Below are 26,840 nucleotides of genomic sequence, written 5' to 3'. Positions count from 1 at the left end.
CTAAAGCACTAGGAGCTGCAAATCCAACAAAGAAAGAATCTGATTATCAGAAGAAAGAACAGAAACAATAATATCTCACTGAAACTCATCCTAGTATCAAATGGCAAATAAACATATTAATAATAGACGACATTATTGACTGAAATTTCTAAGAATGACTAATGCACAACAAAGCCTGTGTTTTGTCTTCGATAAAATCAAGTTCAAAACAGTTATAGTTTCTCTACCAACAACAATGAGGGTCGGATCATTGGTACAGCCCGTTCCAAATTTATGCGCATCTCCATTGTCCATCAAGGGGAGAGTTGTTAAAATCAATTTCGGCATAGAACTTTCCCAGACGTGCAGCGCAGCCAACCCATAAGCAGTATCTCAAGGAGATGAAATGAATGCTCGCTCCTCATTTAAGTTGATTCAAACAGTATTCTCTACACAGAAGCCCAAGCCAAAAATGGCTATCATGAGGAGCCATTAATGTTTCCCGCAATTGTAACAATTTGGTCTGCCTTGAAATTTCCATTCTCCTATACATGACAATAAAAATAAATAGTGTTAAGACTAAACTGCAGAAAATATAAAATTGCAAGTCCACATGCAGGCAATAATTTATTTTACTAAATAGGGACATATTGGTGGGTAGCTCACCTCCTCATTCCTGTTCAAGGAATTATTATGTCCAGGCTGGGGTGCTGCCTTCGAGAGATCCCTCAGAGTTCCCTACAGTTACAAGGTTTAAATTTGATATCAATATCCAAATAAACAAATATAAAAGAGGGGAAAAAAAAAAAAAAAAAAAAAGGAAAGACCACCAAACACGGGATCCCTCGGAGTTCACTATAGTTCCAAGCTATAAAAATTTCACTAAAAATGGGAAACTAATGCCTGAACATCAAACTTGTTCTAATAGCAACTATTATAAAATGTGAGAAAGCAAGACATATAGGGATAAAAAGAAAAGGAAAAAAAGCAATTGACAGATGCAACCCAAAGGGCAAACACAATTTCAATCCCAGTGGAAGTCCAAGAGACTCCACGAACAAAATGAATTTGTCATTCTCTTCCATTAAGTATCTATTTACCACAATCAAACAACTAAATCAAGTTAGGACATAACATAGAAAGTCAACTTCTTTCAATTTCATGAACAAAAACAGAGATAGTGATGGAACTCCCCTATAAAACAAATCCAAACAACAACCGCAAACACAAGCAGAATAGCAAACAACTGCACAATCCGAAAAGAACTGAAATAGTATTAATAAGGATTGAAATATCTCTTGAAAGAGCAATTCACTCAACAAGCGGGTTCCCAGCAGCTCAAGGAGCTGGGGGCCTCCCAATTTGTCCTATGAAGATATCACTCAATAATGACCTGCCTCTCTCCTTCCTCTCTATATACTAATTATTCTATTCTATATTAACTGATATCAGCCACATGCATTTTCTTATAACAAACTCTCCACACTCATAACAAACTCACCACACTCTCCACATTCATTGTCTCGTCACACTCACTGCACCTTAACGCCTATTCTTACTCTTGCCTTTCAATTTATAAACCTTGCTTATGGGTGGTCTAACAGATAGAAAATGAGAATTTACAAGAAGACAACAAGCCTGTTTGATAAGCAATTGAATTGCTTGTCTTTCCCATACAAAACCAAGACAAACTCTCAATATACAAGGACCAAAAAGTAAGATCCATATTGGTTGTTCCTACCACCAAGGGTAATTAAAATGCCAGACCCAAGCGTCATCACATGCTTATTTCTTCAATATTCCATAATTTTAAAAACTTTGGCTAAACACCTCTTGAACGAAATATAAACTAAGAGAAGATCAAGTCTATCTTTTGCCAAATGCAACTTCACTAACTTTACCCAAACAAATGGAAACCACAAACCACATTTCTAAATTCATTGCTGTCTCTTCCCTACATGACATCATTCACAAGCATTAAATATGCTCTTCCCATGGCAATGGTAATGCAATATCATTCTTAAACTAGAACATTATCAGAAAACATCCTATTTCCTTCTGGTCAGCAGAACAATTAAGTGAATTTAACAAATAGAATGCAAGGGTAGTCTGATTGATAATGAGCCTAAAGGCTTATTTGAGATTTACTTATTTTAGGGATAATCCATCAAATGGGAAACTTGGGATATTGCTCATTTATATTGGTTACGGCTTCTTCTAGTAATTGTGCATAGCGTTCGATTTTTCTGTGTATCACTTAGACACCGCAGATTAGCCTTCTGTCTTTGTTTTTCTTTTCTTTTTCATTTTTTTTTTTTCTTTTCTTTTTGGATAGCACAAATTGATTACACTGACAAGAGTATCAGTGTCTAACGAGCTATGGGTGTCCTATCGCAATGAATTCAATCAGTTAAACATTGACAAATCAACTTTAATGTCCTTAACATGATGGGTGTTCTACCTTATAATATTACCTTATAATATGTAGGGCAACTCTACCAAATGAATTGCAGGCTCATATTCTCATGAACTACATAACTCAGTCCAACGATGTCGCTCACATGTTTAGACAATCACCAGAAACTACACTCCTGTCAATTAACTTATCGAATGTAGAGTGTTTTCGTCACAGTTTTGCTCTTGCTCTATGCAAATGTCTCAAATAGATAGAAGATGTTCACCACAACAAGGTCAGATTTGGTATGTTGTAATAGGATGAAAGAGATTATGTATTAAAATGGGTCACGAAATGAAAATGAAAATGGAAATAACAACACCACACCACCAGACCAAAATAATCCATTTATCCAAAGACTTATCTAAACATGTCAATATAAATTAATTAAACCCTGGTTGATATATAACCAGGTTACTCAAACCAGTTCCTCCAAACTCAGTCACCACCATGATTTCCCTCCACACCATCTCTCCCAAAAGGTGTCCTTTCCCGCTCCAAACTGAAGCCTAAACACTCCATGAAACCTTTGTCCATCAGTTATTTCTAGAGACTTTTTCAAACATCTAACGTCTTAAGAAACAAACATTAAGAAAGTAAGTCAATGAATGTTATGTTTCTCTTGTAAAACTCAATGTGACAAATGGAGAGTGTAGGGCCAACATGGACCAGAAGAGATGACACTCAGTGCAACAATAATACTAATATAACTCCTATATGATACACAAAAAAGCCCTTGGTGTTTTACCTTGTTTGCCCACATGAGTCCACAAGCATTGCAAAGGGTCCTTGGCCCTTCAGGTCCTCGTCGCATCATTGGTGTAGACTTCTCACTGATACCACAGTGATGACAGCTGATGTATTCAAGAAAAAATTAAAATATTGAAATCCATAATTGCACAAGATTAATCAATATAAACAAGTTCAAACAGAATAAGTTTAATGCTATAGGAAGGACTGCATTATATGCATGTGGAAATTAAGGGAAAAAGAAGTTATTCCATCTCAAAATGCTGGTAAAGTGTTCAATGAGGTTAAATTTTGAAAATATAATGTTCATTGCACACAGACTGTTATAGAGTTCCCAACTCCATGTGGTCATTAGAAGCAAGAAGCCCAACTTGATAAAGGCAATGATATAAAGTCTTACATTCAGTTTTTAAAATAGGCCACTAACAGTCTTCTAACATCTTTTAGATTTAAGAATCAGAGCTCATAAAAATTTTAGGGCTCCCCTCTCCCCGTGCAGAGCTTGAAATATTTCTATCAAAGGTACAACCTGATTCTGCTTTGTCTTGACAGTTTCTAGGTCAATAGAAGAATTGTTTTCTTCTATAAGAATAGAAGAGTATTTGCCAAATATAACTTCAAGACAATTTCAAAATCCCAGCTGATTATGCTGTTAGACTTAGCACTTACTAAATTCTGGAGAAAAAAATATATATTGACTTACACAGTCTCTTGATTTTGGGATCCATTGCCATCCACACCCCAGCTATGGTTTGATCCCCAGCTTGAAACTGCTGATGCGGAATCATCATTATTGGACTTTGAAGAAGTAAACTGACCTTTATTTCGTTGCATCCTACAAAAATATAAACAGGACCAAGTAAAAAATACAGGCAACTATAAGCATCAGAATTTGATAATCAGGTAGACCATCAAAATAACTAAATGCAAAGATTAGATTAATAAACAAAAAATCCCAGAAAGGACAAAAAATGGTTATCTATCATACAAACTTGGAACATACAGCAAAACCCCCAAAAAACTTACTAACTTCATCCAAAGGATAGTAAAACATATAACTTCTTTATAATAAGCACAGCCTGATTAATCATATTCTCTTGTAAGGCCTCTCCTACATGAGGGACAAACAATCACCAAACCTAGAGTACTAAAATCTTCAACTAATGCCTTGTCCATTTCCTCTCTCAAATGAAAACTAGGAAAAGTTCAAATCTCATGGACTGTTGATGACTAGTAGTCTTTTGAGATGGAATAGAACCCAATGATGGAAACTGACTCTATTCGAAAAGCAGAAAATTTAAAGATTTCTAGAGTAGCATTACTAGTAGAGAAGCATGCTTCATCATACCAACCTCCACAAAAGTCAAATTTCAATACTTAATAATAGTAGTTCTAGGCATCTCTATCAGTAGTGAGGCTATATATTGGAGTGCCATAACTTCAATTGTTATAACCAAGTATCAAGCACCATAAATAGTTCAAATGACAGGATGATCTTCCAAATGAGATGCATGACTTTTATACCCAGTCCATGATGAACAACGGTAAAATAACTGTCCCACAAATAATAAATTAAGCACATAATAGAAAGAATTAATTCAAATTATAACGAGGACAGTCCTACCTAAGTGCTACTTCTTTACGAACAGTATAACGAATTTTCTTTTCAAAATTTCGCTCTTTCCGCTTTTCACGAAATCTAATCAGCGAGGCTAATCTCTGTGGCACACTTAATCGTTGGGGAGTACCAGGAAGCCCCTGGTTCAATGATTGGTTAGAAAAACAATTCAAAGAGACAAAAGAAAATATAAAATAATCAGCTGATCAGGTCAATAAAGTACCCGATTATTATGATGACTAGTCATAGGGATGGCAGGCATAGTTGGAGGTACTTCACAGCCCCCCAATAATAAAAGTACTGCTTGAACCTGCAAAAAATGTGCAGCAAGGATTAAAGCCAAAACCATTCTTTTTAATAAAATGCAGAATAAGAACAAGCCACAAACAGACAAAATGAAGTTTGTTTTGCTTGAGAAACAACCATGTCAAAAAGCATGTCTTGCATCAACTTTCACTTCCAAACAATTTTCAATTATATGGGAATCACCAATTGTAGCTGGTATTACATCGGTGTTTTCGTTCAATAAAATTAGTTTCAAATCATTATGTTCAAATAAACTTAGATTCGGTGATGATGTAATTTAAGATATTAGAAAAGCTAAATAAATATGTGAATTATGATTATCTTTATTAGTTAAAGGATGGAGAAGTAACGTATTTATTGGAGAACGTTGCATATACTTGGTGTTATAAAAGGTTTAACTTATATCAAAGCGTCTTGATAAATTTGTAAATCTTAAATTCTCTCTTGTTCAAAATTTAGATTCTTCTTTCATCCAATATGTTCTCTTGTAATGCAATTTGGTACTGGGATCGCATCAAATTCTAATTTTTAACATTGCAAACTAATTACTTATAAATATAGCAATGTTATGTTTAAACTGAATCATAAATGGTAATAAAACAGACAAAAAACAAAGACAGATATTCATTTTCATAAATTTTGTATAATTTTGTCTGTTTGTATCACTTATTGTATGACTTAGTTGTAAACAAACATTATTGAATAATATATTTAAAAATTGACCAAAAAAAAAAAGTGGTAAATTGGTAGATTAATTTTATATTTAAAAGTAGCCTCATCTCTATTATTTAAAGTAGCCAAAAATCTTTTCCACAAGAAGGAACAATTTTGTTAAATCGTTGCTCTTTTAATTTTGATTAGATAAATATTAGGGTACACATTTCTTGTCTATATGTATCTTTTCAACTATATGAAACCACAATATCTATATATTTTTTCATTGCCTTATATCTCACTAATTTTTGGTTGAATTCTTTTACTATGTCTTAAACATCACATATTGATATTGACAATTATATATAAAATATTGATAGGATAATTTTATGCTCTAAAATTACATAATCAAAAATGAATTTTATTGTTTTTTATTTAAGATATTTCATTGGAATTTTACCTCAAATGGTTTTTAAGCAATTGTGATAATTTTTTCTTAATATCTTGTGGTTTATATTTGTAAACAAACAATTGTATTATTGTTACAATTCAAATGAATTTTGCTCTTGTTAAATGAGAAGTCTAATGCTGAAAAGACACATTTGTACCATATGCAAAACGTCAAATTTATAAAATTAAACATCAGTTTATAAAATAATAATGCATATTGTAATTAGTTTTCTTTATAAAACTTAAAATCTTTTAAATTTTTTTTATATTTTTTTTTTATTGGTCCACGTACAAGTGTGTACCATTCAATTTTTTCCATTCCATGGTTTAAATTTATGTCAAAATCTTCCTTTGTTTATATTACGATTTGTTCATTGTTACCATTATCAACCAATTTTAAAGAAAAAAAATCTTGTTGCAATATAATTGTTAGGTGTCTTGATTTATATCCTTTATCTCCTATATAAATAGTTTTCATTTGAACAAATTGTATTTCTACCAAACAAGAATGATTAAAACCAATTTCTCCATCTATCATAATAATATGTAAAATCAAATCATATGGTACAATATACACAAGTTTCATTAGTTATGGATTAACTTTTTCATGAGCTCATAAAAGTATTGAAATTTCAAAAATATGCGGAAAAACCCAATTGTAGATATTTACCACTAAATTTAATGGAAAAAAAAAAAAGAAAACATAAATTTCCTAACCCCAAATTAAGAAGAAAATAAAATAAAAGGTGACAATATAGTTGAAACCCTACACTAACGACATTGACTTAATGCGTTGGTGATAAGACTGCAGTCAAAACTCCAAGAGTTAGTCTAACGTTAAGAAGTTTACTCCCTTAATTGATTCTCAAGCTCAAATCACCTTAGGTCATTTACCACATTGGTAACTTACCTTTGAATACTAGTTTGTAGGTATTCAATAGATTCCAAAGATTAATCGAGGTACGACAAACTACACTGAACACTTGATCATAAATATAAGATAAAAGTTAATGCTGCGCTCAATGCTTCCAATCACCCTCAACCTAAAAGAGATTATCATGAGACCACCTAGTCATTAGATGCTAAAATCGATCTTTTTGTTGCAACCATGGAGAAGGATTTAAATGGTACTTCTTCATGCTTTTTTAAGCGAAAAGCTGCCAAATTTACCATTATATTACCCAAAAAAAAAATGTTAGATGAACTTATAACAATCTCTTTTGTATTAATGGTGTCGTTGGACACATCAATGACATTGCTTTTTGACACCGCAGTCTTTTATATTTTATTTTCTCTTTTCTATTATCTATTTATTAATATTTTCATCTAAATTATTTTTCAATCTAAATGATCTTAATATAATCATATTTGTCAAATATTATATACTTGTCAATACCCTATTAAAAGTTAAATCCTACACAATCAACTAATCGTTTTATTTTTTTTTTTTTTTTTTAGGTGTTTTCAACTTTGTACCTTTCGAGTTATATTTGGAAGAATTATATTTAAATTGATCCCACGTAGATGATTAAATATTTTGGCGATGGCCATAGGAATGCTAACTTTAACTGTTAACCCTGACTCGTCTCATTCACCCAAAAATAAAACTAATAAATAATTTTTATAATATTAACACTAAATAAAATTATTAAAATATTTTTTATCATTTTGATTAATTAATTTGAGAAATAGATATATATATATATATATATATATATATAGGATCAAAAACATAAACCCAAACCCGTCCCATTTTTTAGAATGGATAATACAGCGGATTTGGCTACTTATAAGAAAGGTGGGCATGTGCCTAGGCTAGATTTCTTAATATCCAACCCAACCTCTCCATTAACATCCCTAATCTCAACTTTTGTATCCCACTACGCGGTAGATCATTGCCCCCCGCACACGCCCGCGACAACCACCCACACCCCCACCCCCCCCTTCTCTCTTACAGAGTATCAAACCAATTTATACGTATCTTTACTAATTTTTCGAAGTTTTAAAGTTACGATCAATAATCCTCTATGGCTATCATTATTAACAACCACAAGAAATCAAACTTCAAACCTCTTAGTAATAACATTCAAGAGTCTCTATCGTCTCATTGACCATCCAAGATAGTTAAACATGATAAGTAAAGAGATTGGCGTCACTCAGACATTTTACCATCTTCGGTTCATAGATTTTCCTTCAAGTATGTTTTTTTTTTAATCTACAACCGGTTATTAGAGTAAATACATTACAAAGATCTCTATACAAATGATTGGCAAAAATAAAAAGAGAATTAGATTTGACTTTTGTTCACTCTCATTATTTTTTGTCACCTCACTTTGTATGCATTTATAAGATTCTTGTAAATATATATTATGGTTATTAAAACAAAAATTTGCAAACATTGCTCACAATTGATTGGATTCCTTGCCCAAATAAGAAATTAAAGCGATTGGAAACGCCTCCGCAAGTGATATTTGAACTTCAATTGGAATCCATACCTATATCACAACGTTACTGAAACTAATGTCATACCGTATGTAAAGTGATTGCTTCGTTATTTTATTAATTCCAGTATATATATTTAATTTTCACTGGATTTTATACGAAAATTTGCAGTGATTTAGTTAACATCTGAGTTAAATGCCTAATTAAGATTCCAATAATAACTAAATAATTTTTTTTTATAAGATCCTGAGTATCTAATAATCACTAAACATTTTTGAAAAACAACTAAAGCACAGGAGCTGCAAATCCAACAAAGAAGACTGTTATCGAAGAAAGAAAACAAACAATAATATCTCACTGAAATCATCTCGTATCAAATGGGAAATAAACATATAATAATAGACGACATTATTACGAAATTAAGAATGACAATGCACAACAAAGCCTGGTTTTGTCTTCGATAAAATCAAGTTCAAAACAGTTATAGTTTCTCTACCAAAACAATGGGTCGGATCATTGTACAGTGCCCGTTCCAAATTTAGCGCCATCTCGATTGTCATCAAGGGGAGAGTTGCTAAAATCAATTTCGGATAGAACTTTCCCAGACGTGCAGCGCAGCAACCCATAAGCAGTATCTAAGGAGATGAAATGAATGCTCGCTCCTCATTTAAGTTGATTCAAAAGTATTCTCTACACAGAAGCTCAAGCCAAAAATGGCTATCATGAGGGCATTAATGTTTCCCGCAATTGTAACCATTTGGTCTGCCTTAAATTTCCATTCTATACATGACAATAAAAATAAATAGTGTTAAGACTAACTGCAGAAAATATAAAATTGCAAGTCCACATGCAGGCAATAATTTATTTAATAAATAGGGACATTGGTGGGTAGCTCACCTCCTCATTCCTGTTCAAGGAATTATTATGTCCAGGCTGGGGTGCTGCCTTCGAGAGATCCCCAGAGTTCCCTACAGTTACAAGGTTTAAATTTGATATCAATATCCAAATAAACAAATATAAAAGAGGGGAAAAAAAGGAAAGACCACCAAACACGGATCCCTCGGAGTTCACTATGTTCCAAGCTATAAAAATTTCACTAAAAATGGGAAACTAATGCCTGAACATCAAACTTGTTCTAATGCAACTATTATAAAATGTGAGAAAGCAACACTATAGGGATAAAAAAAAAGAAAAAAAGCAATTGACAGATGCAACCCAAAGGGCAAACACAATTTCAATCAGTGGAAGTCCAAGAGACTCCACGAACAAAATGAATTTGTCATTCTCTTCCATTAGTATATTTACCACATCAAACAACTAAATCAAGTTAGGACATAACATAGAAAGTCAACTTCTTTCAATTTCATGAACAAAAACAGAGATAGTGATGGAACTCCCCTTAAAACAAATCCAAACAACACCGCAAACACAAGCAAATAGCAACAACTGCACAATCCGAAAAGACGAAATAGTTAATAGGATTGAAATATCTCTTAAAGAGCAATTCACTCAACAAGCGGGTTCAGCAGTCAGGAGCTGGGGCCTCCCAATTTGTCCTATAAGATATCAATCATAATGACCTGCCTCTCTCCTTCCTCTCTATAACTAATTTCTATTCTATATTAACTGATATCAGCCAGATTTTCTTATAACAAACTCTCACACTCATAACAAACCACCACCTCCACATTCAGTCTGTCACACTCCTGCACCTTAACCCTTCTTACTCTTGCCTTTCAATTTATAAACCTTGCCTATGGGGGTCTAACAGATAGAAAATGAGAATTTACAAGAAGACACAAGCTGTTTGTAAAGCAATTGAATTGCTTGTCTTTCCCATACAAAACCAAGACAAACTCTCAATATACAAGGACCAAAAAGTAAGATCATATTGGTTGTTCCTACCACCAAGGTAATATAATGCAGACCCAAGCGTCATCACATGCTTATTTCTTCAATATTCCAATTAAAAACTTTGGCTAAACACCTCTTGAACGAAATATAAAACTAAGAGAAGATCAAGTCTTCTTTTGCCAAATGCAACTTCACTAACTTTACCCAAACAAATGGAAACCACAAACCCATTCTCAAATATTGCTGTCTCTTCCCTACATGACATCATTCACAGCATTAAATATGCTCTTCCCATGGCAAGGTAATGCAATATCATTCTTAAACTAGAAAATTACAGAAAACATCTATTTCCTTCTGGTCAGCAGAACAATTAAGTAATTTACAAATAGAATGCAAGGGTAGTCTGATTGTAATGAGCCTAAAGGCTTATTTGAGATTTACTTATTTTAGGGATAATCCATCAAATGGGAAACTTGGGATATTGCTCATTTATATTGGTTAGGCTCTTCTAGTAATTGTGCATAGGTTCGATTTTTCTGTGTATCACTTAGACACCGCAGTTAGCTTCTGTCTTTGTTTTTCTTTTTCTTTTTCATTTTTTTTTTTTCTTTTGGATAGCACAAATTGATTACACTGACAGAGAGTCAGTGTCTAACGAGCTATGGGTGTCCTATCGCAATGAATCAATCAGTTAAACATTGACAAATCAACTTTAATGTCCTTAACATGATGGGTGTCTACTTACTTACCTATAATGTAGGGCAACTCTACCAAATGAATTGCAGGCTCATATTCTCATGAACTACATAACTCGTCCAACGATGTCGCTCACATGTGTAACTCACCAGAAACTACACTCCTGTCAATAACTATCGAATTAGAGTGTTTTCGTCACAGTTTGCTCTTGCTCTATGCAAATGTCTCAAATAGATAGAAGATGTTCACCACAACAAGGTCAGATTTGGTATGTTGTAATAGGATGAAAGAATTATGTATTAAAATGGGTCACGAAATGAAAATGAAAGAAAATAACAACACCACACCACCAGACCAAAATAATCCATTTATCCAAAGACTTATCTAAACATGTCGGATAACTACGCCAGGTGTAGAGATCTTTTACTAATAGGAATAGATATTTATAGGTAAATAAAAAATAGAAGAGTTATTTATTTATAAATATCTATAGAATAATTAAAAATAACGGTATTGAGGTTTAGTTAAATAATCTTTTTGGTGTGGCAGTAAATTTGATCATTTCAACCTGCTTTTGCAATAAATTGGATGTGTTTCTGGTGATTATTTTGTCACAGCTTAACAAATTAATGATCAAAGTCAAACACATCATACCCATTTTGTATATAAGAAGTTCCTTTTTGTAAAAATAATTGGTAAATAGCTAGAAAAAAAATGTAAACTTTTTTATTTGGGTATTTTATAATGAATCTACCCTTTGCAGATTGCAACAAAAATAATCCAAGTATCATTCATTTTTAGATTATATCAAAAATAACTATAAAATCAACCTTAGATATTGGAAGAAACTAAATATATCTTTTAATTAGTCAGGCAGAGGAAAAAAGAAGGAAACTTTAGTAAAAAATATTCGGAATAAAAGAAAAAATAATACATTGAGTGAACATAACTAATTTTTTTTTTTTTTTTTTAATTTCTTACGTAAACTTTATTTTGTAGCCTGTAAACCCTGTTTTTGTTAGTAGATTTTTTTTTAATAAAAATTTTTACATTGGGTATGAACAAGACTCTTGATTATAGTAATAAAGTGTAAGAGATAAAAAGATAAATTAAAATAAGATAAAATTAACTATATCCTAATAGTTTTCCTGAATTAATTAATTTTTTATTTCATCCATCAAAATTGTAGTTTTTAAGTGAAAAACAATTTCAAATTTATCCTTAGATATTCAAAGAAACAATTCGTTAGTTTGATGCATCATTTAAAACTTGTTTTTGCAATAATAAGCATGTGCTTTATATGTTCAACCCTTAACTAATAATTGAACTCAAAATATACATTTAAATAATATTTTGCATGTATTTGTATTCAAGAATTTCGTCAAAGACGTTTAGAAGTTAGTTCTGGCCGCAAGAAAGTTCTTCTAAAACAATAATCATTCAGTTTAGAACTTTTAAATTGATTTAAAATAAATCATATGACTCAGGAATATATTATTAAAATTTTTTGAGAAAGAAATTTTATTATTTCTTTATATAGTAAAACCTCTCTATAGTCATAATGGTGGAACTAACTAATTTTATTATTATAAGAAGGTTATAACTTAATAGAGGTATTATAGTTTTGATTTTTTATGTTATTATTCATGTTTTAGTAGTACAGTATTAGGATTTCAATTCATATTTTAGTAGTATTAGGATTTTAATTTAGCGCTTCAATTGCCTATTTTTGAAATGGATAAAAAATCATTTCTTAGAACCAACAAAAATAAGTGTCATTGATGGAACTGTAAATGCAGTTGATGCATGGTCAATTGATGTGAAGCCATAGACAATTGTCAATGGTTTTAAGCGCTACAAAATTAGGACCACTAATGTCGATGAATTGTAAGTTACAAATGAAGTGAATGAGGAGAATAAAAGAGTCACTATAGAATTGAGTGATCAGATTTGACAACTTCACTACACTAATCGAATGGATATTAATTACTTCTTCGATTATCCAAATGAGCAATAAATCGTATATGCTTTAACCAAAGGAGAAATCATTATTGCAATTAGACAAGAAGAGAAAGGAAATAATTCTGAAAATAATAGTACGAAAATACAAAAAATCTTGTGCCATGAAGCTCTAAACATGCTTAAGAAACTAAAAATATTTTAGCTTCAACAAGAAGGTATCCATGCTAACGAGCTATTACGTACTCGTAAGGTAAAAGATGTGATAACAACTCTAAAGTATAAATCATTGTCCCTAACAAATTTAAATAAATATTTTATTTTATTTTAAATCTTTAATTTTACATAACATATATTTTTTTGTAATATACAGATAATTATTACTATGTAGAGGCAACTTTCCTTAAGGCGGGAATTAGAAAAATTATAACTTATTACAATGTAGACTGTAGAGTTTATTCTTATTTATAGTTATCCCAAATTGGGACTAAGATTTTTTATGACTATGTAGAGTTTATTCCTATATAAAGTATCACTATAGAGAGGTTTTGCTGTATTTAGGTTTTCTTATTTTATTATAGTAGTCCTAATTAAATTAAATTTCTTGTTTTAGGTATTTTCCATATTAGAATAAGAATTATTTCATTTAATAGTTTATTCCATTCCTAGTTAGTTAATGATAGTTCTAGTATAAATAAGAGTCTTTATATCCTTGAAAAAGAGTTGATTATATTATTTGAATGAATTATTGAGAACCTTTTCTGGTTATCTTAAACAATATCCAACATTTTGTGATTTTTTTTATCCAATCCACTATCCAAACTTGGTACATTAAGTGGTGATTTATCATATTCCTATTTTCCTATGTTCAGTCATCTCTCTCTTGGTTGTTTCAGCATCATCATAACTCACCATCTACTATTTGTATTACATCGGTTTTCGTTCAATAAAATTAGTTTCAAATCATTATGTTCAAATAAACTTAGATTCGGTTGATGATGTAATTTAAGATATTAGAAAAAGCTAAATAAATATGTGAATTAATGATTATCTTATTAGGTTAAAGGATGGAGAAGTAACGTATATTATTGGAGAACGTTACATATACTTGGTGTTATAAAAGGTTTAACTTATTTCAAAGCGTCTTGATAAATTTGTAAATCTTAAATTTCTCTTTGTTCAAAATTTAGATTCTTCTTTTCATCCAATATGTTCTCTTGTAATGCAATTTGGTACTAGGATCAGCCATCAAATTCCAATTTTTAACATTGCAAACTAATTGCTTATATAATATGAGCAATGTTATGTTTACAACTGGATCATACAATTGGGTAATAGAAACAGACAAAAACAAAGGACAGAGTAGTTATTTCCATAAATTTTGTATAACTTTTGCTGTTTGTATCACTTATTGTATGACTTAGTTGTAACAAAACATTATTGATATTATATTTTTTAAAAAATGACCAAAAAAAAAGTGGTAAATTGGTAGATTAATTTATATATTTAAAAGTAGCCTCATCTCTATTATTTAAAGTAGCCCAAAATCTTTTCCACAAGAAGGAACAATTTTGTTAAATCGTTGCTCTTTTAATTTTGATTAGATAAATATTAAGGGTACACATTTCTTGTCTATATGTATCTTTTCAACTATATGAAACCACAATATCTATATATTTTTTCAATTGCCTTCAATATCTCACTATTTTGGTTGAATTCTTTTACTAATGTCTTAAACATCACATATTGATATTGACAATTATACTACTATATTGATAGGATAATTTTATGCTCTAAATCCATAATCAAAAATGAATTTTATTGTTTTTTTATTTTAAGATATTTCATTGGAATTTTACCTCAAATGTTTTTAAGCTTGTGATAATTTTTTTTAATACTTGTGGTTTATATTTGTATAAACAAACATTGTATTATTGTTACAATTCAAATGAATTTTGCTCTTGTTAAATGAGAAGTCTAATGCTGAAAAGACACATTTGTACCATATGCAAAACGTCAATTTATAAAATTAAACATCGAGTTTATAATATATAATGCATATTGTAATTAGTTTTCTTTTAACTTAAAATCTTTAAATATATATTTTTTTTTTTTTTTTTGTTTCCACGTACAAGTGTGTACCATTCATTGTTTCCATTCCATGGTTTAAATTTTATGTCAAAAATCTTCCTTTGTTTATATTACGATTTGCATTGTACCATTTATCAACCAATTTAAAGAAAAAAAATCTTGTTGCAATATATTGTTAGGTGTCTTGATTTATATCCTTTATCTCCTATATAAATAGTTTTCATTTGAACAAATTGTATTTCTACCATACCAAGAATGATTAAAAACCAATTTCTCCTTCTATCATAATAATATGTAAAATCAAATCATATGGTACAAATATACACAGTTTGATTAGTTATGGATTAACTTTTTCATGAGCTCATAAAGATATTGAAATTTCAAAATATGCGGTAAAAACCCAATTGATATTTACCACTAAATTTTGGAAAAAAAAAAAGAATACATAATTTTCCTAAACCCCAAATTAAGAAGAAAAAAAATAAAAGGTGACATATAGTTGAAACCCTACACTAACGACATTGGACTTAATGCGTTGGTGATAAGCTGCTCAAAACTCAAGATTAGTCTAACGGTTAAGAAGTTTACCTCCTTAATTGATTTCTCAAGTCCAATCACTGGGTCATTTACCACATTGGTAACTTACTTTAATACTAGTTTGTAGGGTATTCAATAGATTCCAAGATTAATCGGTTACGCAAACTAACCTGAACACTTTGATCATAAAATATAAAATAAAAGTTAATGCTGCGCTCATGCTTCCAATCACCCAACCTAAAAGAATTATCATGAGACACCTAGTCATTAGATGCTAAAATCGATCTTTTTGTTGCAACCATGGAGAAGGATTTAAATGGTACTTCTTATGCTTTTTAAGCGAAAAGCTGCCAAATTTACCATATTATACCAAAAAAAAATGGTTATATGAACTTATAACAATCTCTTTTGTTAATGGGTCGTTGGACACATCAATGACATTGCTTTTTACACGCACCGCAGTCTTTTATATTTTATTTTCTCTTTTCTATTATCTATTTATTAATATTTTCATCTAAATTAATTTTTCAATCAAAATGATCTAATATAATCATATTTGTCAAATTTATACTTGTCAATACCTTATTAAAAGTTAAACCTACAACAATCAACTAATCGTTTTTTTTTTTTTTTTGTTTTTTATAGTTTTTCAACTTTGTACCTTTCGAGTTATATTTGGAAGAATTTATATTTAAATTGATCCCACGTAGATGATTAAATATTTTGGCTGGCCATAGGAATGCTAACTTTAACGTTTTAACCCTGACTCGTCTCATTCACCCAAAAATAAAACTAATAAATAATTTTTATAATATTTACACTAATAAATTTATTAAAATGATTTTTTACATTTTGATTAATTAATTTGAGAATAGTATATATATTAATATATATATATATATATGGATCAAAAACATAAACCCAAACCCGTCCCATTTTTTAGAATGGATAATACAGCGGATTTGGCTACTTATGAAAGGTGGGCATGTGCCTAGGCTAGATTTCTTAATATCCAACCCAACCCTCTCCATTAACATCCCTATCTCAACTTTTGTATCCCACTACGCGTTATCATTGCCTCCACCCGCGACAACAACACCCCCCCTTCTTTACAGATACCAAACCAATTTATACGTATCTTTACTAATTTTTCGAAGTTTTAAAGTAACGATCAAATAATCCTCTAGTGGCTATCATATTAACAACCCAAGAATCAACTTCAAACCTCTTAGTAATACATTCAAGTCTCTATCGTCCCTTTGACCATCCAAAGATATTAAACATGATATAAAGAGATTGGCGTCACTCAGATTTTACCATCTTCGGTTCATAGATTTTCCTTCAAGTTATTTATTCTTTTCTTAATCTACAACCGGGTTATTAGAGTATGAACATTTACAGATCCTATACAAATGATTGGCAAAAAATAAAAAAAGTGAATTTAAGAGTTGACTTTTGTTCACTTCTATTCATTTTTTGTCACTCACTTTGTATCAATCTTTAATAAGATTTCTTGTAATATAGTATTATTGGGGTTATTAAAACATAAAATTTGCAAACATTGCTCACAATTTGATTGGATTCCTTGCCCGAATAAGAAATTAAAGCGATGGAAACGCCTCCGCAAGTGATATTTGAACTTCAATGGAATCCATACTTATATCACAACGTTACTGATAACTAATGTCATACCGTATGACAGTGATTGCTTCGTTTATTTATTAATTCCAGTTATATTATTTAATTTTCACTGGATTTTATACGAATAATTTGCAGTGATTTAGTTAACATCTGAGTTAAATGCCTAATTAGATTACATAATTAACTAAATTTTTTTTTTATAAGATCCTGAGTATTAATAATCACTAAACATTTTTGAAAACAACTAAAGCACTAGGAGCTGCAAATCAACAAAGAAAGAATCTGATTATCAAAGAAGAACAGAAACATAAATTCTCACTGAAACTCTCCTATATCAATGAAATAAACATATATAATCTACGAACATCTATTACTGAAATTTCTAAGAATGACTAATGCACAACAAAGCCTGTGTTTGTCTTCGATAAAATCAAGTTCAAAACAGTTATAGTTTCTCTACCAAACAATGAGGGTCGGATCATGGTACAGCTGCCTTCCAAATTTATGCGCATCTCCAAGTTGTCCATCAAGGGGAGAGTTGTAAAATCATTTCGGATAGAACTTTCCCAGACGTGCAGCGCAGCCAACCCATAAGCAGTATCTAGGAGATGAAATGAATGCTCGCTCCTCATTTAAGTTGATTCAAAGTATTCTCTACACAGAAGCCAAGCCAAAATGGCTATCATGAGGGCATTAATGTTTCCGCAATTGTAACAATTTGGTCTGCCTTAAAATTTCCATTCTCTATACATGACAATAAAATAAATAGTGTTAAGACTAACTGCAGAAAATATAAAATTGCAAGTCCCATGCAGGCAATAATTTATTTTAATAAATAGGGACATTGGTGGGTAGCTCACCTCCTCATTCCTGTTCAAGGAATTATTATGTCCAGGCTGGGGTGCTGCCTTCGAGAGATCCCCAGAGTTCCCTACAGTTACAAGGTTTAAATTTGATATCAATACCAAATAAACAAATATAAAAGAGGGAAAAAAAAAAAAAAAGGAACCACCAAACACGGGATCCCTCGGAGTTCACTATAGTTCCAAGCTATAAAAATTTCACTAAAAATGGGAACTAATGCCTGAACATCAACTTTTCTAATAGCAACTTTATAAAATGTGAGAAGCAACATATAGGGATAAAAGAAAAAGAAAAAAAGCAATGACAGATGCAACCCAAAGGGCAAACACAATTTCAATCCCAGTGGAAGTCCAAGAGACTCCACGAACAAAATGAATTGTCATTCTCTTCCATAAGTATCTATTTACCACATCAAACAACTAAATCAAGTTAGGACTAACATAGAAAGTCAACTTCTTTCAATTTCATGAACAAAACAGAGATAGTGATGGAACTCCCCTAAAAACAATCCACAACACCGCAAACACAGCAAATAGCAACAACTGCACAATCGAAAAGAGCTGAAATAGTATTATAGGATTGAATATCTCTTAAAGGCAATTCACTCAACAAGCGGGTTCCCAGCAGCTCGAGGAGCTGGGGGCCTCCCAATTTGTCCTATAGATATCACTCGATAATGACCTGCCTCTCTCCTTCCTCTCTATATACTAATTATTATTCTATATAACTGATATCAGCCAGTGTTTTCTTTACAAACTCTCCACACTCATAACAAACTCACCACTCTCCACATTCATTGTCTCGTCACACTCATGCACCTTAAGCCTATTCTTACTCTTGCCTTTCAATTTATAAACCTTGCTATGGGTGGTCTAACAGATAGAAAATGAGAATTTACAAGAAGACAACAACCTGTTTGATAAGCAATTGAATTGCTTGTCTTTCCCATACAAAACCAAGACAAACTCTCAATATACAAGGACCAAAATAAATTCATATTGGTTGTTCCTACCACCAAGGTAATTAAATGCCAGACCCAAGCGTCATCACATGCTTATTTCTTCAATATTCCATATTTTAAAAACTTTGGCTAAACACCTCTTGAACGAAATATAAACTAAGAAGATCAATCTCTTTTGCCAATGCAACTTCACTAACTTTACCCAAACAAATGGAAACCACAAACCACATTTCTAAATTCATTGCTGTCTCTTCCCTACATGACATCATTCACAAGCATTAAATATGCTCTTCCCATGGCAAGGTAATGCAATATCATCTTAAACTAGAACATTACAGAAAACATCCTATTTCCTTCTGGTCAGCAGAACAATTAAGTAAATTTCAAATAGAATGCAAGGGTAGTCTGATTGATAATGAGCCTAAAGGCTTATTTGAGATTTACTTATTTTAGGGATAATCCATCAAATGGGAAACTTGGGATATTGCTCATTTATATTGGTTAGGGCTCTTCTAGTAATTGTGCATAGGTTCGATTTTTCTGTGTATCACTTAGACACCGCAGATTAGCCTTCTGTCTTGTTTTTTTCTTTTCTTTTTTTTTTTTTTTTTTTCTTTTTGGATAGCACAAATTGATTACACTGACAAGAGTTCTATGTCTAACGAGCTATGGGTGTCCTTCGCAATGAATCAATCAGTTAAACATTGACAAATCAACTTTAATGTCTTAACATGATGGGTGTCCTACCTTATAATTGTAGGCAACTCTACCAAATGAATTGCAGGCTCATATTCTCATGAACTACATAACTCTCTCTCTCACGATGTCGCTCACATGTTTAGACATCACCAGAAACTACACTCCTGTCAATTAACTTATCGAATTAGAGTGTTTTCGTCACAGTTTGCTCTTGCTCTATGCAAATGTCTCAAATAGATAGAAGATGTTCACCCACACAAGGTCAGATTTGGTATGTTGTAATAGGATGAAAGAAATTATGTATTAAAAGGGTCACGAAATGAAATGAAAATGAAATAACAACACCACACCACCAGACCAAAATAATCCATTTATCCAAGACTTATCTAAACAGTCAATATAAATTAATTAAACCCTGGTTGATATATAAGGTTACTCAAACCAGTTCCTCCAAACTCAGTCACCACCATGATTTCCCTCACACCATCTCTCCCAAAAGGTGTCCTTTCCCTCCAAACTGAAGCCAAACCTCCATGAAACCTTTTCCATCAGTTATTTCTAGAGACTTTTTCAAACATCTAACGTCTTAAGAAACAAACTTAGAAAGAAGTCAATGAATGTTATGTTTCTCTTGTAAAACTCAATGTGACAAATGGAGAGTGTAGGGCCAACATGGACCAGAAGAGATACACTCAGTGCAACAAAATACTAATATAACTCCTATATGATACACAAAAAGCCCTTGGTGTTTTACCTTGTTTGCCCACATGAGTCCACAAGCATTGCAAAGGGTCCTTGGCCCTTCAGGTCCTCGTCGCATCATTGGTGTAGACTCTCACTGATACCACAGTGAGACAGCTGATGTATCAAGAAAAAATTAAAATATTGAAATCCATAATTGCACAAGATTAATCAATATAAACAAGTTCAAACAGAATAAGTTTAATGCTATAGGAAGGACTGCATTACATGCATGGAAATTAAGGAAAAAGAGAAGTTATCCATCTCAAAATGCTGGTAAAGTGTTCAATGAGGTTAAATTTGAAAATAATGTTCATTGCACACAGACTGTTACAGAGTTCCCAACTCCATGTGGTCATTAGAAGCAAGAAGCCCAACTGATAAAGGCAATGATATAAAGTCTTACATTCAGTTTTAAAATAGGCCACTACAGTCTCTAACATCTTTTAGATTTAGAATCAGAGCTCATAAAATTTTAGGGCTCCCTCTCCCCGTGCAGAGCTTGAAATATTTCTATCAAGGTACAACCGATTCTGCTTTGTCTTGAAGTTTCTAGGTCAATAGAAGAATTTTTCTTCTATAAGAATAGAAGAGTATTTGCCAATATAACTTCAGACAATTTCAAAATCCCAGCTGATTACTGTTAGACTTAGCATTACTAAATTCAGGAGAAAAAAATATATATTGACTTACACAGTCTCTTGATTTTGGGATCCATTGCCATCCACACCCCAGCTATGGTTTGATCCCCAGCTTGAAACTGCTGATGCGGAATCATCATTATTGACTTTGAAGAAGTAACTGACCTTTATTTTCATCCTACAAAAATAAACAGGACCAAGTAAAAATACAGGCAACTATAGCATCAGAATTGATAATCAGGTAGACCATCAAAATACTAAATGCAAAGATTATTAATAAACAAAATCCCAGAAAGGACAAAAAATTGTATCATCATACAAACTTGGAACATACAGCAAAACCCCAAAAACTTACTAACTTCACCAAAGGATAGTAAAACATATAACTTCTTTATAATAAGCACAGCCTGATTAATCATATTCTCTTGTAAGGCCTCTCCTACATGAGGACAACAATCACCAAACTAGAGTATAAAATCTTCAACATGCTTGTCCATTTCCCTCTCAAATGAAAACTAGGAAAAGTTAAAATCTCATGGACTGTGAGGACTAGTAGTCTTTTGAGATGGAATAGAACCCAATGATGGAAACTGACTCTATTCGAAAAGCAGAAAATTAAAGATTTCTAGAGTAGATTACTAGTAGAGAAGCATGCTTCATCATACCACCTCCACAAAAGTCAAATTTCAATACTTAATATAGTAGTTCTAGGCATCTCTATCAGTATGAGGCTATATATTGGAGGCCATAACTTCAATTGTTATAACCAAGTATCAAGCACCATAAATAGTTCAAATGACAGGATGATCTTCCAAATGAGATGCATGACTTTTATACCAGTCCATGATGAACAACGGTAAAATAACTGTCCCACTAAAAATTAAGCACATAAAGAAAGAATTAATTCAAATTATAACGACACGTCCTACCTAAGTGCTACTTCTTTACGAACAGTATAACGAATTTCTTTTCAAAATTTCGCTCTTTCCGCTTTTCACGAAATCTAATCAGCGAGGCTAATCTCTGTGCACACTAATCGTTGGGGAGTACCAGGAAGCCCCTGGTTCAATGATTGGTTAGAAAAACAATTCAAAGAGACAAAGAAATATAAATAATCAGCTGATCAGGTCAATAAAGTACCCGATTTATGATGACTAGTCATAGGGATGGCAGGCATAGTTGGAGGTACTTCACGCCCCAATAATAAAATACTGCTTGAACCTGCAAAAAATGGCAGCAAGGATTAAACCAAACCATTCTTTAATAAAATGCAGAATAAGAACAAGCCACAACAGACAAAATGAAGTTTGTTTTGCTTGAGAAACAACCATGTCAAAAAGCATGTCTTGCATCAACTTTCACTTCCAAACAATTTTCAATTATGGGAATCACCAATTGTAGCTGCATAATGATAAAACCTGGATTCTTAACACTCAACACAACCCACAAAGTACAGTATTCCCAACAAAACATATTCCAACACAGATCAGAGACAATTAAGAAAGCACTAATATGAATATACCTCTATATTGATTGATATAGAAATGAGTAACAATAATAATGAAGAACATTAAGAAAACAGTACTGAATGTAAAGATAACAGCAATTCGAGGAGCTAGGGGCCTCCCTTCCAATATCCCACCAAAATATTCTCCACCCTTACAATTCCTATCCCTCAATTTATACTCACAAACGTCACACCAATTCCATTGTAATTGCCATGTGGATAACGAACTCCCACTTGCACACCATGCCATTTGCCCTTATATTTCCTTTTGTGAATTTTGTTGGATGAGTTGGGGTCTATCACATAATAATAACTTACTTTCCAACAGATTATAAAGTAAACAAAAAAGTGCTAAGGCCATGAAAAAGGAGAATATAACAGTCATACAATACAATACAAATTAGCTTAAACTGTACACATATTCCATATACAAAAGGAAAGTCAAAGAAGAACAAGACAACTCTCTACAATAAAAAAAAAGTAAGAGGACCACAAAATATTTGGAACACACTGCATGAAGTCACCCCCTGACCATTGAAAGGTCTCCATGCTCTTATCCCAAATCCGGAATCAAGAAAAGAGAAGCAATTTACACATCCTTCTGTTCTCATCTCAATAACACCCATTCATCCTTTTGGAAAGCCCTAAACATAATCAGAGATACTTACTCCACACCAGAAACAGCAAAGATAAGAATTAATAACTCTCTTACAGGAATTTTGTGTCAGCTAAGTTTTCAAAAAACACATTCCAGGGGAAAAAGAGAGACATGGTGCATACCACAGTTGGGATGTGGTACAGAATAGCCTCACACTTTAAGATTACGTATGAAACAACACACGTAAAAAAAAGAAGTACAAAAAATCATGAAGAAAACAAAGACTGATTTAGCTTTTTAATTGAAACTTTAAAATATGATCTTCCGTAGTTTCTGAATAGCTTATATAGTTGAAACTAGCAATAGCTTTAATCGACTCTAGGAGATTCAATTCACATCAAATCAAAATATAACCACAGTTGGTACTCTATTCTTATTGTGGCACCTCACATTCATTATGCAGATTCTACCTTGGTTTGCTGTGGAATCTTCAACATCAGCCCAAGAATCATAAGACCTACAAATTATAACTGATAATATTGGTATTTATTAAATAATTCTTTTAATAAAGCATGTCTACAGATAGAGAGAATCATGAAAAGATTGTTTTGATCAAAGTAGATAGGCATGCAAGGCAATTCGAAGATGAAAATGAAGGTCATGAATTATAAGAATCATATTCAAGTAATTGATGCATTATCCAATTCAGGACATTGTACAGAAGGTACTCTTATTTGGAACTATGGCTTTCCTCTCACATTAAGAGAATAACATCTGAACATGTAAGTTATATTTTTGATAGAAGAATATAAAAGTTCCTTTGCTTTAAAGTGTTTACTCCTCCTTGTAGATCTTTTTTTTTCTATATTAAAATGTTGAACAAATAAAAATGTAAATTTCATCAGACAAACTTATAAATGGAGCTCAAATGGTACATATCTCATTTATAAGAGGTATCTACCAAGATGTAGTATGCAAGATTAGAATCCTAATCATTTGACTTGGTTTTCAATCAATAAAGCGAAGTTGCACTCATCTACTTTGTCATCTTCTTTTTATCATAAAATTATCTCATCCAATTGTACTTCTAACTTTACCACAACAATCCATAAAGCAAATATGCCATATTCTTTAAAAGATTACTATGGGAATATTTCTTTTTAAGGCATGTCAGTTTGATTCTAATCTTATCCAACAATTATTACCTAACCCTACATGTTGCGATGGTGGTTCATACCCTTTGTTGTTTTAGGATTGTAAGATAGTACAATATTCCCATCAGGAAATCAGGAAATATATTATATTTGGGTTCATAAAGTCCTAATAGTTTAAAGTTTAAAGATCACCATTTTGAAAACAATGGTGCATAAAAAACCTTGTGTAAAAAGTAAAACACATCTTTTCACTTCAAACATCACATAAAGATTCTCAATATCCTCTAACTGAAGTTAGTTATAGTTAGTTATACCCATAAATTTCAAATTATACAACACCAAACAATCAAACAAGACAATCAAAGCAATAGCAATACAAAGTATACAATTGCAAGAGAACTGAAAATCACCTTTTCAGGTGAAACCGAATCAAACACATAAACCTGACCCTGGAATGACAATGTTAGCTGATCCCCATTATCACCATTGCCACGATTATCCGAAAGACTCCCAGGATCAGACGGCACCTCCCCTTCCAAAGTCTCACCTCCACCAACATTACCATTACGATCATCATCATGCTCATCATCCATCACATCCCCATTGCTCATATGATGCAATTCGTGTTCTTGTGCGTAATGCACATGATGCATTGGATGCTGCCCCTCATTCATTTGCATTTGGGAATTGCTTCCATGTATTCCATCCATTATTTCTTCAATACTTTATACATAAAATCACAAATTTCAAAAAACCAACTCTCTTGACAGTTTACAGCAATGGCTGCTTTCAGATTCAACTTGATGCAAGCACTATCAATTCATAAATGAAGTAACTTAACACTCTGTTTGGCAACCGAGAAAATACAAGAAACAAAATTAGATTCAAAATCAGAACTTTTCTCTTAAATAAAAATTTAAAAACATATATACATATATTAACTACTTTCAACTTCACAGCTCACCAGTTTGGTTTCCGAGAAAATGCAAGAAAATCTTTCAAATCACAGAAAAGTTACGTTTAACCTAAACAAAATTTAACATAATTAACATACTTACACAAAGCAATTTTATAAAAATTTGATTTACATTAAAGAAATAAGAACCATAAACAGAAGTTGTTCTATCTTCCTAAATAAAATAATTTAAAGTAAAAGTGTGACAAATTGATCAAAAGTGAGAATAAAATAATAAATTGTTCTCTCAAACTTTCTCACGAACCAAACAGAAAATTAGAAAAAGATATTGAAAGATTGATTGGAATTTTAAGTAGTACCATTCGAGTGTAAGATAATTCAAGAGCGGAATACGACTTTCCTGCACTGGAACAAGGCGAAATCCCGTGATAAATTAAATCGGCTGAGAAAAAGAGGAGAAGAGAACAGGAAGGAGTGTGGACCGTCCGATGAGGATCGGAGAGTAAGGAAATCAACGGTTAGGATTAAGCGTTGACAGACAAAGGGTGGTGACAGATGATTAGAGCCTAGAGGACGGTGGTAAGTAAGTGGTGATAGGGTGCTTAGTTGTTTTTTCATTTTTGATTGGTCGAATTTTATTTTTTGACTTTAAAAAGTGCAATTATTATGGGAATGTGTGTTCATTTATTATTATTATTATTTTGAGTGTAGATCTTACACGTGTTATTTTTAGTTTTTCTTTATTGATAATCTTTTGGCTTACGTATTTCATGTATTATATGAAAATATATTCTATTAAAACATAAAAGAAATTAGAATATGAAAATATTATATTATTAAAAGGATAAAGAAATTAGAATAAGAATTAACTTCGGGTGCGTTTGTTTTAGTATTTTGGATAGTTTTTTAAAAAAAATGAGAGTTGGATAGTAATAACGAGGTAAAATTTGAAAATTAACAAAAACACTCCCTAAGTTTGTTAATTTACTAAACACTCGTGTAATAAAAACATTAAAAATTACAAAAAAAAAAAAAAAAACCCATTCACCCATTAAATACCAGCAGTAGACCACCACCACCGGAGGGTGGTCGAAGTCGTTGTATAGCCGCACGATCGGTTAGATTTGACTAATCTTACGCCGAGATAACCTTTTCCAACCAGATCCACCATGGATTTGGCCGGAAAATGCCAAATCTACGACTAGATCTGGCCATTGATGACCAGATCTAGCCGTGTTTGGTTGTCAACAATGGCCAAAGATATGGCCATCGTTGATGGTCAACGACTAAAGATCTAGCCGTTAACGACCAGATCTATGACCAAAGA

General features: G+C 32.0%; 1 protein-coding gene across 4 annotated transcripts; it reads right to left on the bottom strand.

Moving 5' to 3' along the window:
- Nucleotides 1-286: 286 nt before the first annotated feature.
- On the bottom strand, nucleotides 287-26,127 carry LOC116112559 (GATA transcription factor 28-like). Of its 4 annotated transcripts, none has more exons than XM_031398686.1 (8): nucleotides 25,873-26,127; nucleotides 25,008-25,441; nucleotides 5,026-5,112; nucleotides 4,809-4,903; nucleotides 3,888-4,019; nucleotides 3,183-3,288; nucleotides 646-717; nucleotides 287-524 (listed from the first exon to the last, which is right to left on the bottom strand). In XM_031398686.1, exons 2-8 carry the CDS (start codon nucleotides 25,305-25,307, stop codon nucleotides 459-461), a joined length of 858 nt encoding a protein of 285 aa, XP_031254546.1. In that variant the 5' UTR covers nucleotides 25,308-25,441; nucleotides 25,873-26,127; the 3' UTR covers nucleotides 287-458. The 4 variants fall into 4 exon arrangements, with proteins under 4 accessions (XP_031254546.1, XP_031254543.1, XP_031254545.1 ...); XM_031398683.1 differs by having other exon boundaries at nucleotides 4,809-4,942; nucleotides 25,873-26,126; XM_031398685.1 differs by having other exon boundaries at nucleotides 4,809-4,942; nucleotides 25,008-25,320; nucleotides 25,873-26,126.
- Nucleotides 26,128-26,840: the final 713 nt, after the last annotated feature.

Source organism: Pistacia vera, unplaced genomic scaffold (genome assembly GCF_008641045.1).
Source record: "Pistacia vera cultivar Batoury unplaced genomic scaffold, PisVer_v2 Contig663, whole genome shotgun sequence".
NCBI classification, from domain to species: Eukaryota; Viridiplantae; Streptophyta; class Magnoliopsida; order Sapindales; family Anacardiaceae; genus Pistacia; species Pistacia vera.
This window is presented reverse-complemented; position numbering and strand designations above follow the sequence as displayed.